Here is a 16,113-nt window from a genome sequence, read left to right as displayed (position 1 = left end):
ATCTCTGCAGCTCCTCCAGAGTTCCCATGGGCCTCTTGGCTGCTTATCTGATTAATGCTCTCCTTGTATGGGCCTGTTAGTTTACATGGACGGCCATGTCTTGGTAGGTTTGCAGTTGTGCCATACTCTTTCCATTTTCGGATGATGGATTGAACAGTGTTCCATGAGATGTTCAAAGCTTGAGATTTTTTTTTATAACCTAACACGGTTTTAGAATTCTCCACAACTTTATCCCTGACCTGTCTGGTGTGTTCCTTGGACTTCATGATGCTGTTTGTTCACTGATGTTCTCTAACAAACCTCTGAGGGCTTCACAGAACAGCTGTATGTATACTGAGATTATATGACACACAGGTGGGCTCTATTTACTAATTAGGTGTCTTCTGAAGGCAATTGGTTCCACTAGATTTTAGTTAGGGGTATCAAAGTAAAGGGGGCTGAATACAAATGCACCCCACACTGTTCAGGTATTAATTTGTAAAACATTTTGAAAACCATTTGTAATTTTCCTTTCACTTCACAATTATGTGCCGCTTTGTGTTGGTCCATCACATAAAATACATTTATGGTTTTGGTTGTAACATGAAAAATGTGGAAGATTTCAAGGGGTATGAATACTTTTTCAAGGCTCTGTACATGTAATATGGATGTATAATATATGCAGTTATGGACACCCATCCCCTACATGTAACTGGAGAGAATGAGTCCACATACATGAAGACAGGTAAGGCACACATGACATATACAGAATTCACACCAACCCACCTATAGGGGACCCCCCCACATACATTCATACAACCCTATAGGGGACAGCCTCTCCTTCCCAGTGGATGCTAGCCCCCCCCATAGAAGAGACACCCCCTCCCCCGCACATGCACCCCTATAGAGGACAGGTGTCCCCCTCCTTCCAAGTGGAGGAGTCCCCACACTCCGACATGAGAAACTTCTCATCTTATAACCCCCCCCTCCTCCAGGTAGGTGTCGGTCTCACCTGCGGTCGGTTGTTGTACTTTATATCGGAAGAATCGGAGCCCTTCATGGTGACCTCTAGGAGTGGCAGGAGCCCTGCTGTGGCCCTAACAATCCGGGGCCCCTGATGTTATTCCTCCGGGCGCAGGAAACTCCGAGATCCCAGATACCAAGAGGAGCAACGGGGTCCTCCTCTGTGCGTGGCCCCTCAGTATCCTCCTCTGCGTGGCCCCTCAGTATCCTCCTCTGCGTGGCCCCTCAGTATCCTCCTCTGCGTGGCCCCTCGGAACCCTCTCTTGTGCTCTGTGGCTCCTAAGAGCTCTCTTGTGTCCCTTCCTCGGGGCCCGGGTCCACAGTGTCAGGCCGTCTCTCTAGGTGTGGTCACATCACACGAGATCTCCGGGATCCTCCCCGACCAGGTGAGCGCAAACCGAAACCCGGAACACCCCCCGTGACGTCACCGCTCTCTGCTGATACCAGGTAAACCTGACATCTCCATCCCTCCTCACCTATAATCCCCATCCCTCCTCACCGATCATCCCCATCCCTCCTCACCGATCATCCTCATCCCTCCTCACCGATCATCCTCATCCCTCTTAACCGATCATCCTCATCCCTCCTCACCGATCATCCTCATCCCTCTTAACCGATCATCCCCATCCCTCCTCACCGATAATCCCCATCCCTCCTCACCGATCATCCCCATCGCTCCTCACCGATCATCCTCATCCCTCTGAACCGATCATCCCCATCCCTCCTCACCGATAATCCCCATCCCTCCTCACCGATCATCCCCATCGCTCCTCACCGATCATCCTCATCCCTCCTCACCGATCATCCCCATCCCTCGTCACCGATCATCCCCATCCCCCCTCACCGATCATCCCCATCCCTCCTCACCGATCATCCCCATCCCTCCGCACCGATCATCCCCATCCCTCCGCACCGATCATCCCCATCCCTCCGCACAGATCATCCCCATCCCTCCTCACAGATCATCTCCATCCCTACGGATGACATCCTCAAGGCTCCATCTTTGGTGGTCTTCACCTGTAATAAAACTGCTCAGTGCCTATAATCGCCAGCAGACAAGAAATGTCAGTTAGAGGTGGAGTGTCCCATTATAGTCAAGGCAAAACCTTTTTTTCACCCTGTGTTGGTGTCACCCCAGACAAGAAGTGAAGAGAAATTCCAAATTTTCCAGTTGTCACCATAACAAGGGGTGAGGGATAAATATCCTACAGAGGCAGTAATTTGGTGAGCTCAAGGTCCAGACTGTTCATCCAAACGTGGAACTCTTAGCCCATTTGGTGGGACCACATTCCACATACAGATGTGATATATCTACTGATGCTAAATGCTTCCTGTCAGTGGTTGCTAGGTAAACAGTGGGTTCCGCCACTTGTCTCTTTCTTAGTAACCAGTGATGTCACCTAGCCTCAGCATTACATTATTCACTGACAGCAACAAAGAGGCACAATTCCTCCCAATGACACCAACGATGGGGCACAATTCTTCCCAATGACACCAACGATGGGGCACAATTCCTCCCAATGACACCAACGATGGGGCACAATTCCTCCCAATGACACCAATGATGGGGCACAATTCCTCCCAATGACACCAACGATGGGGCACAATTCCTCCCAATGACACCAACGATGGGGCACAATTCCTCCCAATGACACCAACGATGGGGCACAATTCCTCCTAGTGACACCAATGATGGGGCACAATTCCTCTCAATGACACCAACGATGGGGCACAATTCCTCCCAATGATGGGACACAATTCCTCCCAAAGACACTAACGATGGGACACAATTCCTCCCAATGACACCAACGATGGAACACAATTCCTCCCAAAGACACTATTGATGGGAAATAATTCCTCCCAATAACACCAAAGATGGGGCACGATTCCTCTCAATGACACCAATGATGGGGCACAATTCCTCCCAATGATGGAACACAATTCCTCCCAAAGACGCTATCGATGGGACATAATTCCTCTCAATAACACCAATGATGGGGTACGATTCCTCCCAGTGACACCAATGATGGGGCACAATTCCTCTCAATGACACCAATGATGGGGCACACTTCCTCCCATAGAAACTAACGATGGGACACAATTCCTCCCAATGACACCAATGATGGGGCACAATTCCTCCCAATGATGAGACACAATTCCTCCCAATGACCCTAACGATGGGACACAATTCCTCCCAATGACACCAACGATGGAACACAATTCCTCCCAAAGACACTATTGATGGGACATAATTCCTCCCAATAACACCAATGATGGGGCACAATTCCTCCCAATGATGGAACACAATTCTTCCCAAAGACACTATTGATGGGACATAATTCCTCTCAATAACACCAACGATGGGGTACGATTCCTCCCAGTGACACCAATGATGGGGCACAATTCCTCTCAATGACACCAATGATGGGGCACACTTCCTCCCATAGAAACTAACGATGGGACACAATTCCTGTCAATGACACCAATGATGGGGCACAATTTCTCCCAATGACACCAACGATGGGACACAATTCCTCCCAATGACACCAGTGATGGGGCACAATTCCTCCCAATGACACCAATGATGGGGCACAATTCCTTCCAATGACACTAACGATGGAACACAATTCTTCCCAATGACACCAATGATGGGGCACAATTCCTCCCAAAGACACTAGTGATGGGACACAATTCCTCCCAATGGTGGGGCAATATTCCTCCCAATGACACCAACGATGGGACACAATTCCTCCCAAAGACACTAGCGATGGGATACAATTACTCCCAATGACACCAATAAGGGACACAATTCCTTCCAATGACACAAACAATGGGGCCCAATAACACCAGTGACGGGGCACAATTCTTTCCAATGACACCAGTGATGGGGCACAATTCCTTGAAATGACTTCAGTGATAGGGCACAATTCCTCCCAATGACACCAACAATGGTGCTCATCGACACCAATGTTGGGGCACAATTGCTACCAATTTTGGGGCACAATAACAACCAATCGACACCAACGATGGGGCATTGTTTACTCCAACTGATACCGAGACATTTTCTACTCCCAGTGGTCACAGTCCAGCCCCCCTAATGTCTGAAGGACAGTAAACTGGCCCTTTGCTTAGAAAGTGTGGACACCCCTGCTTTAGATGAGGATTGGACATGTCCGTCAGTCAGTGGGATTGTTTTCTTGCTGCTGTCAATTACAGCCAGTGAGGATGGAGCGGGGGATGGGGACAAGGCATGCTTTGTGCTCTGGGGGTACACAGCAGGGGGGAGGAGCATGGAGTGTTGGCGGGGGACCTGAGAGGAGGAGGATCGGGGCTGCTCTGTGCAAAACCATTACACAGAGCAGGTAGTGCAACTGCTCTAGCAGGTTGTATACATTATACAGATGCACCGCTTCACTGTCACTGTATCAGGGCACACCCCCCCCCCCCCCCCCCGGGATGTTATGTAAAGGAACTCTGCATGACCTTAATGAATTATTAACCACTTGCCTACCGGGCACTTCTGCCCCCTTCCTGCCCAGGCCAGTGTTCACCTTTCTACACTGTATTACTTTGAATGACAATTGCGCGGTCATGCAACACTGTAACCATATGACATTTTTATCATTCACACAAATAGAGCTTCCTTTTGGTGGTATTTAATTGCTGCTGGGTGATTTGTTTTTGCACTATAAGCAAAAAAAGAGCAAAAAATTTGAAATAAAAAGTTTTTCTTTGTTTCTATTATAACATTTTTCAAACAGGTAATTTTTCTCCTTCACTGATGAGGCGGCACTGATGAGGTGGCACTGATAGGCTGCACTGATGAGGGGGCACTGGTGGGCATTGATGAGGAGGCACTGATATGCAGAAATGATTGGCACTGATAGGCAGCACTCATGGGCACTGAAGCTGGCACTGACTGGCGGCACTGCTGGGCACTGTTGGGTAGAACTGCTGGGCACTGGTGGGTGGCACTGCTGGGCACTGATGATCAGTGTCGATCTGATCTCTGACATTTGCCGGTCATCAGTCATGCCGGCTGAAGTTTGTTTGGTTGTACTTCTGTAGATCACGGGAGTGCACAACAAACTGTTCGTTCTACACTCTTGTGACCCGTTTTTAGCTGACAACAGCCTAAAGTCCACTGTCAGCTGATGTCTCAGAGCCGGTCCAGGCTGGGGAAAGATGGCAACCATATGGTCAGGATCCCTCAGGAGCCTGGATGAGGACCTTAGCAAGACACTGAGAGCTGCTTTCAAAAATGCTTTCAATTCTGTTTGGCAGGGAGCAGGAATTGTTAGCAGTTCACAACTGCGCTATAGCTGAATGATGGCTGCGGTGCGGGTGTCCAGTTCTGGGGGGGGGTCATATGACGTCCTCCCAGAACGCTCCCTCCTGCGTGCCATCAGCGGCGCACATCCGACGCTCTCCAATGAGGTAAAAGGCCAATCACAGCGACCTTTCACCACATGATCAGCTGTGTCCGATGATACAACAGATCACCGAGTGATCTGTTGTATCACTCTTCTCACACTATCTCACACTATCACAGCGTCACAGCGTGAGGAAAGTACTGCTGCTGACCAGCAAATGTCAGAGATCAGATCAACAATGTTCATCAGTGCCCAGCAGTGCCACGCACCAGTGCCCAGCAGAGGGAAATGTTCAGGAGATGGGATTAGGATTGTGGAAGAAGGGGAGGATCAGAGAAGACAGGATCAAACAGCCTTTTTACACAATGCAGAGAATGAATCCCTTAGGTTCCACAGTGAGTATAACAAGCATGCTTTACTGTATATACAGACTGATATTACTGTTGTGGGTTTACATTTTAATGCAGCGATATCAGTTCTTCTAATCATGCAGGCTCAGCATCACATGTGGGCATATACATGCAAATACAGCCTGCCTAGGCACACCCCCTCCAGACTGACATCCACCCATCAAGACATTTACATAACTCCTCCCAAGAGCCAGCCCACTGCCTGTATCAGAGCTGAAGGCTCTTCAGAGGAGTACTGAGCCAGTGCACTGTAATGTTTTCATGAAGCTATGTTCAGCACCCTGCTGACTCCTCCCATCATGTGTGATCTGAATGCATTGTATAGAGGAGCACAGAGATCTAGTGATGACATCACTGGGTCTAAAGGTATGTAGTAAAAACAGAACCAGAAGTCAAATTATAAACTTATTAAACTTCAAGTGTAAACAAGTTGTTAAAGTTGTGTGAGCTCCACCCATGTTTACCCTCCACTCAGCTCTGAACTTTGTTCCTCCTCTCTGCACTTTGCTGCACAATGACAGGAGGATGACAACAGGTCAGGATTTCAGGAAAGCTCATAGTAGACTGAGAATGCTCAATTCTGGAACATATTTTGGAAAGGCACAGAAGAGGAAATGCAGCCAATTCTCTACCCTCCGCCTCTCAAATGATGACAGGCAATCCTTCTTCTGGGAGGTTATATGAATGAATTTTCCAGCTTTAGGGCTCATTCACTCCATGGCAGAACACAGCAATGCAACATACCACCATTATCAATAGAATATCTGAGATCGAATCTCTCCAAGTATTGGCAATCCCCTTTCAGTTGTCACCAGAACAGGTGTCCCAATTGGATGAATTCTTCTCTATTCCTGTTCAGGGGAGAACTTAATATTTTGGATATTTCAACACTTTTTCCAGTGGCAATGGTCTCTCCAGGACAAAGAGAGGGATGGATCTCCCCAGTGGGGACACAGACAGTAGAAAAAAGCCATGGAACATGTATGGCTGCTCCATAATTTGTGGTTGAAGAAAGTGTGGTTCATATCAGGGGCGACTGACAAGTCATGGGGCCCCCGGGCAATAGGGGATCATGGGGCCTCTGTGTCCTTGGCCAAACTCACAAAAGCCTATGAAAAAGGTACCAGGGGCATCTCATGGGGCCCCCTACTGACCCTGGGCCCTCGGGCAGTGCCCGAGTTTCCAAATGGTCAGTCCGCCCCTGGGTCATATGGAGTGCAGTGGCTCCGGTGAGGCTCTCAGCACAAGCGGACACCCCTTAACCAGTAGTATGTCATGTTTTTCAATGAATGAATGCTCTCGTTCTACCTCTGAATTACTTTGACAAGTGCATGCGCATAAAACTAATTGGGATTTTGTTCGGGCGGGAGCGATTTCAAAAATAAAAAATGTGTTCATTCCTATTGGATTTGACAAAAATTAAATATAATTGAACAAACATTCTGAAAATGACAAAAATTCTGCATGTGTATAGCCAGCTTTACAATGGTGCTAAGGACATAGCATTTCTGTTATGACAACATGGGACTGAGGAAAGTGCTGGAATGGCTTCCCTGGTGCCCCTTGACCAAGCCAGGCCACAGTCTGAGAGGAGTTCCCCAAAATCCTTGGCTCTATTGGCACAAAGAGGCAATACTGAGATGGAAGACAGGATAACAACAGGATTTCCATTAAAAAAAATGTTTATGATACACCGTGCAGAGAGCAAACTAATCACTTGTTTAGACTTGCAGAGGGGGGGCATTAAAATTGCATGGTTGAGCTGTGTTTTAAGCACCCCCTCTTAAATCAGCCCACACATTAATATTTTTTTTTCATTCAGCCAGTAGGTTGAACGAAAACAAAAAAGGAATGCTTTGCGGCAGGAATTATACCCTCTGTTACGTTTAGTGAGCACTGCAGCATTTAGGGGTTAAAATAAGCAGCAAGGAGGTGAAATATCATCTCCTCACGGTCTGCCAAATGCCTCTGAAAAGCAATCCAAGCGTAGATTGTATTTCAGAGCAGCATCAGACCTTGCTGCCGACATAAACGAGCCATAACTTTGCCAACAGTACAAGTGTGATCAGACATAGGAGTGCTACATAATCTTTATTGGACATTCAATGGGACCATTTCCTCTTTATCTGGTTAATCTGTGAAGAGATGTAATCAGCCGGGAAGGGGGGGGGGGGGGGGTAACAGGCCGGAGGCCAGCCCTGTGCACAAGGTGCGTTAACCCACACCAACCAACCCAATCACCCCTCTGTGTTCGGACGACTCGACAGCCAACAGCACAGGGACATGAAATGCGGAATTTCTGGTCGTACGGCTCCATTCCTATATATATATAGAGAGAGAGAGAAGTTTTGTTTTTCACATTCCAACTGTCAGAATGTAAACATGACATGTACATACGTGTTCTCACGTGCAAACCAATATAAATGTTACAGAGCCGGCAAAGCCCGAGCCACCACCATTCTACTCCAACATGATTCTCGGTCCAGTCTCTGGGCCCCGTGCCTTGTTTAGGGAGTATCTGTGGTCCAAATATAAAATCATATATTCCTTTCCACATTGTATTCCAATGATTTCTTACTGTTCTTGAAACTTGGAAACTCACTTTGTGAAGATTCTCACACATTTACTACTTGAATCCTGTGACACATAGTCGCTGTGAGTAGGCCCTGCTGTGTCACACATTTCACAGAGCCTGCCTTCTGTACTGTAGAAAAACTGGGAGGAGCTTCAAGAGGCGAGTCAGTGTAGGGATCACTGCTTGCAGGAAGCAAGGTACCATGGGATATGTAGCCCTTAGAAATGGAAAGTAAACAGCAGAGAAGCTGCAAAACATGCAGGGAATCCAGGAAGTAGTGGAAAGAGAGACCTGCAGACAGGAAAACCTCACAACATGAAAGGAAATTTTTCAAGTAAACATACTGGATTGTCAAAAATAACTATTGTCTGTATTGTTACTACAATGCTAATGTTACAAAATAAAAGTGTATGCTGGGATCATAGATCTCCTTTAAATGTGCAGGAGCCAGATGGTAACACACTACTGGCAGCTGCTTGAGGCTGCCCAGAGGAAGAAAGGGCATCTTAGAAGGCTATACTCTCCATAGTTACATCCAATTAATTACACCCTATCATCAGGGCTGCTGTTAGATACCACGGGGCCCCATACCGCCAATCTGACAGCCCTCCCCCAACAAAAACAGTTTACTATGTTTCAGTTATGAATGAACACAGTAAGTGATCGGTTACCATCACCATTGTGTTCATTCAGGAAAGAAAGGGGCTGGTAAATGTGACACATTTAGCAAACCCTTCCTGCAGGATCCTATTGTGTACTTGAAGCTGCCAGTGGGAAGGAGAAGAGAGAAGCCAGCAGCACTGCAGGGGTGGGGGCGCCTAGGCAGCTGAATGAAGCATATGGTGCACAGGGAGGGTGATGGGTGCGGGAGGGGCAGTTACTGGAACTGATCCCTTGTATGTCTCTCTCTTGCAGCTGCTGCAGAGAGCCATACAGGGGATTGGTTCCAGTAATTGCCCCCCCATCCCATGAGTTGATCACCATCCCTGCCTGCATCTGATTTACCCATCTGCAGCCCCCCTGCTGGACTGGGCCCGTACAGGAGGACTAGTGGCCCTGCCTACAGTAATGATTCCCATGATCCAGGCACACCTACCATGCAGCACAGCTGGCTTGTAACAGCTTGGTCAGAATCACACCCCCCCTCTGTTAACTGGACAATGAAGGAGCAGCTGCACACTGATGAGGTCATCCCTCTGCTTCCTTCCAGTGCTGTTCCTCTTTCTTCCTGCCTGAATGCTGGACAGGAGACAAATATCAAGACACACGGAGATACCCAGACCAAGATCATTCAGACATTTGTAGAACTCACTTTATTTTAACACATAATTGGATGAGTGTTTTGGGGATTTTCTTAAATAGAGCTTCAAGTGAAATGTTCCCCATGTGTTTGGCAGGTCAGGTTTTTCCTCAGTGACACTAACCTGGAAATTCAACAATGCATCCCTACGCAGTAATGTCTGCCTGTGCTCAGCGTGTAGGTTAGTAGTGCCCCCTGCTGCCCACTAAGTGATTGTACACTCACCCATTCATACACAGATCTCCGCTCAGACTAAGGCTCCGTTCACACCAATGTGTTTTTTAGTGCTTTTTGCCGAACCGCACTAAAGTCCATTTAACATGGTTTCCTATGGAACATGTTCACATCTACTTTTTTTGAGCTCCTGCGTTTTTGGAAAGGGTCAGGGACTTTTTTAAAAGCAAAAAGCAGCTTTTTGCGACAATATAGTTCAATGGAGAAGCTGCTGAAATGCAGGGTAGTGCCTTTTTGCTGCATTTTGCATTTTTATTCTGCACAGCAACAAAAAAAATTTAACTTTAACAAAAAAAAACCTGTGGTAAAAACACATCAAAAACATAAAAGACAAATCAAAAGTGTAGAAAAGCGCAAAACGAACTGGAAATGCACTGCAAAATGGACAAAAAGCAAACTGCATAGGTGTGAACAGAGCCGAAAATATACTTGGTTATGTACATCTTTTATTTTTTTTTCACTCTTTAAAGCATCTATGACAGCAGAGATCATTAAAAGAAAATCAAAACGTTTGGGTTACCATCAGAACAGTACTAGAGGGAAATGGGGACACTAGTTCTGGTGACACACCAGGATTCCCTCACTTTGGAGAAATATATGGGGCAGAAAGTGAAGAGAAATCTCGATGGGACACATATAGCTCCCTTACTGTATCCAAAGTGAGGTTTTGTCTCATACTCTACTATTGATTGTTGTAAACTGGAGTAAGATTTTTAACAAGTTGTTTACTGGGAAATGTTTTATTGTGCTCAAAAAACACTGAGGGCTTAAACCAGTATTAACCCCAAAAGCAAGCATTATATTGCAGCTTACCAATTCTTAGATGTAATTGCTGCATTCGTTTTATTTTTTAGGCTTTCATCTGGTGATCCCAATAGTAAGACAGTAAGTGTTTTTCAAAAAGAACAAGCTGTCCTGCAGATGTGGTAATTACAGGGATGAGACAAACATTTACCACTGACAGGGGTGCTTACATTGATCAGCTTTTATTTATATATGTAAAATCTTTATCCCAAAAGGAGAAAAAAAAATAAAAATTTCCTGTAACTGATTATAAAACGTTAGCTGGAGTTTGGTTTCAATTTGTTAGTGTATCTAAATCTGCTAGTATATCTAACACTCCCTCCCCGCAAGCTGACAATGCTTCTGTCCAAAGGTGCCCCCCCCCCGCCCCGTGCACCTTCATTCAGAATGGGGGTATCCTAATACAGGAGGTGTGTTACTGGCCAGATCACCAGGTGAAAATGGGGAAAAGCCTAAAAAAAAAAAAAACCCTCATGCATCCACCACATCTACTGAGTTCTAACCTGCCACATATTACAATTTTGACAATAATAAACAGAAATGTTCAGCGCTAAATTGTTGTGAGGCAAAAAAACATCAATAAAAGGTCAATAAAAAGTCCCAATGTAATGGTGACAAGATGCTTCTTGTGCTATGGTGACACGACCCGGTAACCGTGCAAAATTGGTAAGGTATTGTGCACTCACCAGACGCGCATAATGTATGCGCCTTGTATTAATAATCCAGATATCATCATGAAGAGAACCGGTTTGGAGATGAGCTTCCCTCTGTGGGGTAGTGGGTCATCACAGCAAATAATGAGAGGCTGACGGAGACACTCCTTGTCTACTGGCAAAGCAAATTGCAGTACTGGGCAAACTTGCATTGGGAACATCTTTGAAGTTTTTCATTCGGAAGAATAGCAGCCTACAAAGCACACCTCTCCAGTCAGTGTCAAGAGTCAATGATTTTTGCAAGTCAGAAGTGTGCCCTGCTCTACTCCATCAGACAGTGATAAGCATGGGGCGCTCAAACTAGGATCCAAACCCAGGTGTGCAAGTCTGTCACCTGTACTGGCCAATCATCTGTGGTCAGGTCCTTGAGGGAAGGATTTCCAGGGTCACCTTGGGGTGTGTTGGAGTTTAAAGAGTCTAGACTTAAAGCAGCACACCTTACTAATCAAGTCCTGGTCCAAGTTTATTCCAAAGACAAATTGATTACAGAACCTATTGCACTTCAGGGGTTAAGCTCTGCCATCAGTGCTTGAAGAAACCAATAAATGATCAAATACTTTCATGGTGATCGCTTTGCTTCAACCAAAGGCTGAGGAATGCCATGCAAACTCAACCACCATCAATATACTCATTTATTAATCAGAACACACACTCCTTTAGAACTATCTCCAACTGATCCAGGCAAGGCATTTGCACCAATTTTGGTAACATTACTGACACTGGCAGAAAGTTCGGGTAGTTCTTACTACCACCACGTTAAGATCCTGTCACTACGGGCGTGACAGATTCTTAAAAAATTACCACCAATTTCAGTATGCAGATTAGGAAACTGGCGGTAATTAAAGTCAGCTCTAAGCTGGCATGCAGAAGTACTTCCCAATGACACCATTGATCTTTTCAGCCATCTGTAAGGGGAGTAATTCTTCCCAGTGACCACAAGTGTAGGGAGCATTCTTCCCACTGATCACACTAAGGTATACTATATTGCTAAAAGTATTGGAATGCCTGCCTTTACACGTACATTAATTTTAATGGCCTCCCAGTCTTAGTCCGTAGGGTTCAATATTGAGTTGGCCCGCCCTTTGCAGCTATAACAGCTTCAACTCTTCTGAGAAGGCTGTCCACAAGGTTTAGGAGTGTGTCTATGGGAAAGTTTGACCATTCTTCCAGAAGTGCATTGGTGAGATCAGGCATTGATGCCTGGCCTGGCTCGCAGTCTCTGCTCTAATTCATCCCAAAGGTGTTCTATCACATTAAGGTCAGGACTGTGCAGGCCAGTCAAGTTCCTCCACCCCAAACTCGCTCATCCATGTCTTTATGGACCTTGCTTTGTGCACTGGTGAGCAGTCATGTTGGAACAGGAAGGGGCCATCCCCACACTGTTCCCATAAAGTTGGGACCATGAAATTGTTGAACATCGCTTGTTATGCCGACACCTTAAGAGTTCCCTTCACTGGAACTAAGGGGCCAAGCCCAACCCCCGAAAAACAATCCCACACCATAATTCCCCCTCCACCAAACTTTACACTTGGCACAATGCAGTCAGACAAGTACCGTTCTCCTGGTAACTGCCAAACCCAGACACATCCATCAGATTTCCAGACAGAAGCATGATTAATTTCTCCAGAGAACACGTCTCCACTGCTCAAGAGCCCAGTGGTGGCGTGCTTTACACCACTGCGTCCGACACTTTGCATTGCACCCGGTGATGTAAGGCTTGGATGCAGCTGCTCAGCCATGGAAACCCATTCCATGAAGCTCGCTACACACGGTTGTTGTGCTAATCTGAAGGCCACCTGAACTTTAGCTATTGACTCTACAGACAGTTGGCGACTTCTGTGCGCTTCAGCATGCGCTGACCCCGCTCTGTCGTTTTATGTGGCCTACTACTTTGTGGCTGAGTTGCTGCTGTTGTTCCTAGTTGCTTCCACTTTGTTATAATACCACTAACAGTTGACTGTAGAATATTTAATAACAAGGAAATTTCACAGATGGACTTATTGCACAGGTGACAACCTATCATGGTACCACGCTTGAATTCACTGAGCTCCTGAGAGCGACCCATTCTTTCACAAATGTTTGTAGAAGCAGTCTGCATGCCTAGGTGCTTGATTTTATACACCTGTGACCATGGAGGTGATTGGAACACCTGAATCACATGATTTGGAGGGACATCCCAATACTTTTGGCAATATAGTGTATCTTGAGTTGTAGATTTAGTAATTTTTAGCAGGGGGTTCCATGAGATTGGAAAGTTACTCCAAGGGTTTCTCTGTGTTGAAAAGGTTGAGAAACGGTAGATGTGGATGGTTTGGCACTCACCCAGTAGACATTAGATGACAGTGGCCAACAGCATGTTTCTTAAAAACAATGTATGTAACTATTATAGAGGAACTTCTCTCACATAGCCATACAGATGGCCATTGAATTTGTCTGAAGCTGGATACACACATACCAAACGTCAGGCGATTCAGTGGGAAATCGCTGACTTTCAGTACGTGTGTGCTGCTGTCTGACAACCAGCTTCTCTCAGTCATGCTGGAAAACCAGCATTCAATTAGCACTTGCAGCTATTGGCTGCAGCACTGATTGTGTGTATTCTGATGGGGGACGTGGGGCTTTGATTTTAGCCTATATTTTAACCTTGTGTATAACACTCCAGAAGATTTACCCCCTTTCATGACCAGGCCCTTTTTTGCAATACAGCACTGCGTTACTTTAACTGACAATTCTGCGGTCATGCAACGCTGTACATAAATGAAATTTGAATTTTTTACCCCACAAATAGAGCTTTCTTTTAGTGGTATTTGATCATCTCTGGGGTTTGTTTTTTTTTTGCACTATATATGAAAAAAACCCCAACATAAAAATTGTTGTGTGTGTGTATATATTTATTGTTTTAGCCCAGCGCATATTGTTTGGTTTGCGCAAAATTTATAGCGTCTACAAATGGCGGTATATACTGCGATTATTTTTTTAATTAATACTAGTAATGGCGGCGATCAGCGACTTATAGCGGGACTGTGATATTGCGGCAGACAGTGTGACACTTTGTATATTTTTAGCACTGATCACTATTAGTGTTACTATTTCCCACAGTCACTGTACTGACAACACTGGCTGGGAAGGGGTTAATCAACTAGGGCAATCAAAGGGTTAATTGTGTGCCTAGCCAGTGTTTTTGTGTTTACTATGTGCTTTTTACTAGGCAATCTGTTATATTTTATTCTCTGAATAAAATCTAGCAGATCGCCATTGACATAACACAGCTCTGCCTTGTTTACATAGGCAGAGTTGTGTTAGGTCAGTCTCCTCGGCGATCAACAGGTGCTGGTGCTCATCCATTTGCCAGCACCTGTTGATCAACTTCTGCTGTGTCCAATTACAACAGAAGTGGGACTCTGGTAGCAGACGTGCGCCCCCCAGTGGTGGAAGTGCAAAAATCACATTTATATACACGTGATTTTGCACAGAACCTCCACCCTGTAGCAGTAAAAATGCTATTGGGTGGACAGCAAGTGGTTAATATATCACCTTTTGGGTGTCTTAAAAGTCCACATAGTATATTTTTGGTTTCTTTATTCCTTCCCTTTAAATGGTTAGCTTTGAAGAGTAACTCCACTTTTTTTTTTTTTTTTTTTATTAACAAAAGACAAACTCCTCTGGGTGATCTATGTACATCATTGCAGGGATTTTAACAAACTTTGTTGCAGATTTCCACCTTTTGTTATTCTGAAGAAACAGCTGTTTGTCTGTGTCCATTTGCAGAGTGAACCTGTATGGGAGTGATTTTATAATTATCAATCACCTGCAGCTCTCTGAGGAAAACAGCAGGGTCTGCATCCCTTTAGCCATTATTTCCATTTGGGAGTATCTCACTAAAAATTTAATTTTTGTTGCAGGGGATAACCAAAATCTGACTTGTATCTTAGTGTAGACTTCTGAGAAAATCAGTTAGCCAACCACACAAGCAGAAAATGACATTTATGGGTAGTGTTCTGTACACCGTGTACAGAGCGCCTCCAGGTTGCCATATTGCACTGCAGAAAATTACAGAGCTGCAGATTGAAAAGGAAAGGCAATTTTTATTAACATTCAATTACAATATGACTTGCATAGCAATTTTATACACTATATATTGTGCTATTTGTTTTCCCAAGAAAGTAGAACCACTCTTTAACGTTTCCTAAACGCAAAAATTGTTTAAAAAGTTTAATCTACAAATATTTTGCCTTTACGGTTATTTATGGTTGTGCAAGGCATGGGCTGGCTTCCTGGGAGGAGTTAAGCAAATATTAATATACCTTGATGGGTGGATGGGGGAATGGGCTTTCCTAGACAGGCATTGTTGGCATTCACACTACCTTAGATAATGCCCACACATGATTCTGAGCCTCTGATTCCAGTGAACAAAAATGGGGCACCATGACAGTCAGTTTGGGGAGGAAAAGGCCAAGATAATGCTAGACATCCTCCAGCCAGGAAATGAGGCAGGATCTATCTGAATTTCTGCAGATTCTGAGAACTTCACAGTAAATCAGAAAATAGGAAATCCACATAAGAAGTTTCAGTTCAGGAGAGGTGCCTGTACAACTGTGCAAGCCTAAAAGGAAAGGCTGGAAGTAATCTTCAAGAAATAATGTGCTCTTTTTAGACAAATAGTTATTTTAGGACATAAAAGTAATGACAAGATTCAGACACA

At 45.3% G+C, this 16,113-nt stretch overlaps 1 protein-coding gene across 1 annotated transcript in view; it reads right to left on the bottom strand.

Moving 5' to 3' along the window:
* Positions 1 to 1,372, bottom strand: part of ST14 (ST14 transmembrane serine protease matriptase) — a 71,384-nt gene extending 70,012 nt beyond the window's left edge. The window contains exon 1 of the mRNA XM_089660087.1: positions 992 to 1,372. Coding sequence (XP_089516213.1) covers positions 992 to 1,039 — 48 coding nt within the window. The 5' untranslated portion in view covers positions 1,040 to 1,372. The remainder of the gene's footprint in view (positions 1 to 991) is intronic.
* Positions 1,373 to 16,113: the final 14,741 nt, after the last annotated feature.

Source organism: Staurois parvus, unplaced genomic scaffold (genome assembly GCF_062004578.1).
Source record: "Staurois parvus isolate SC_StPar_1 unplaced genomic scaffold, SC_StPar_1.0 ptg001200l, whole genome shotgun sequence".
Classification (NCBI taxonomy): Eukaryota; Metazoa; Chordata; class Amphibia; order Anura; family Ranidae; genus Staurois; species Staurois parvus.
Note: the sequence above shows the minus strand (reverse complement) of the source record. Positions and strands in the feature narration are given on the sequence as shown.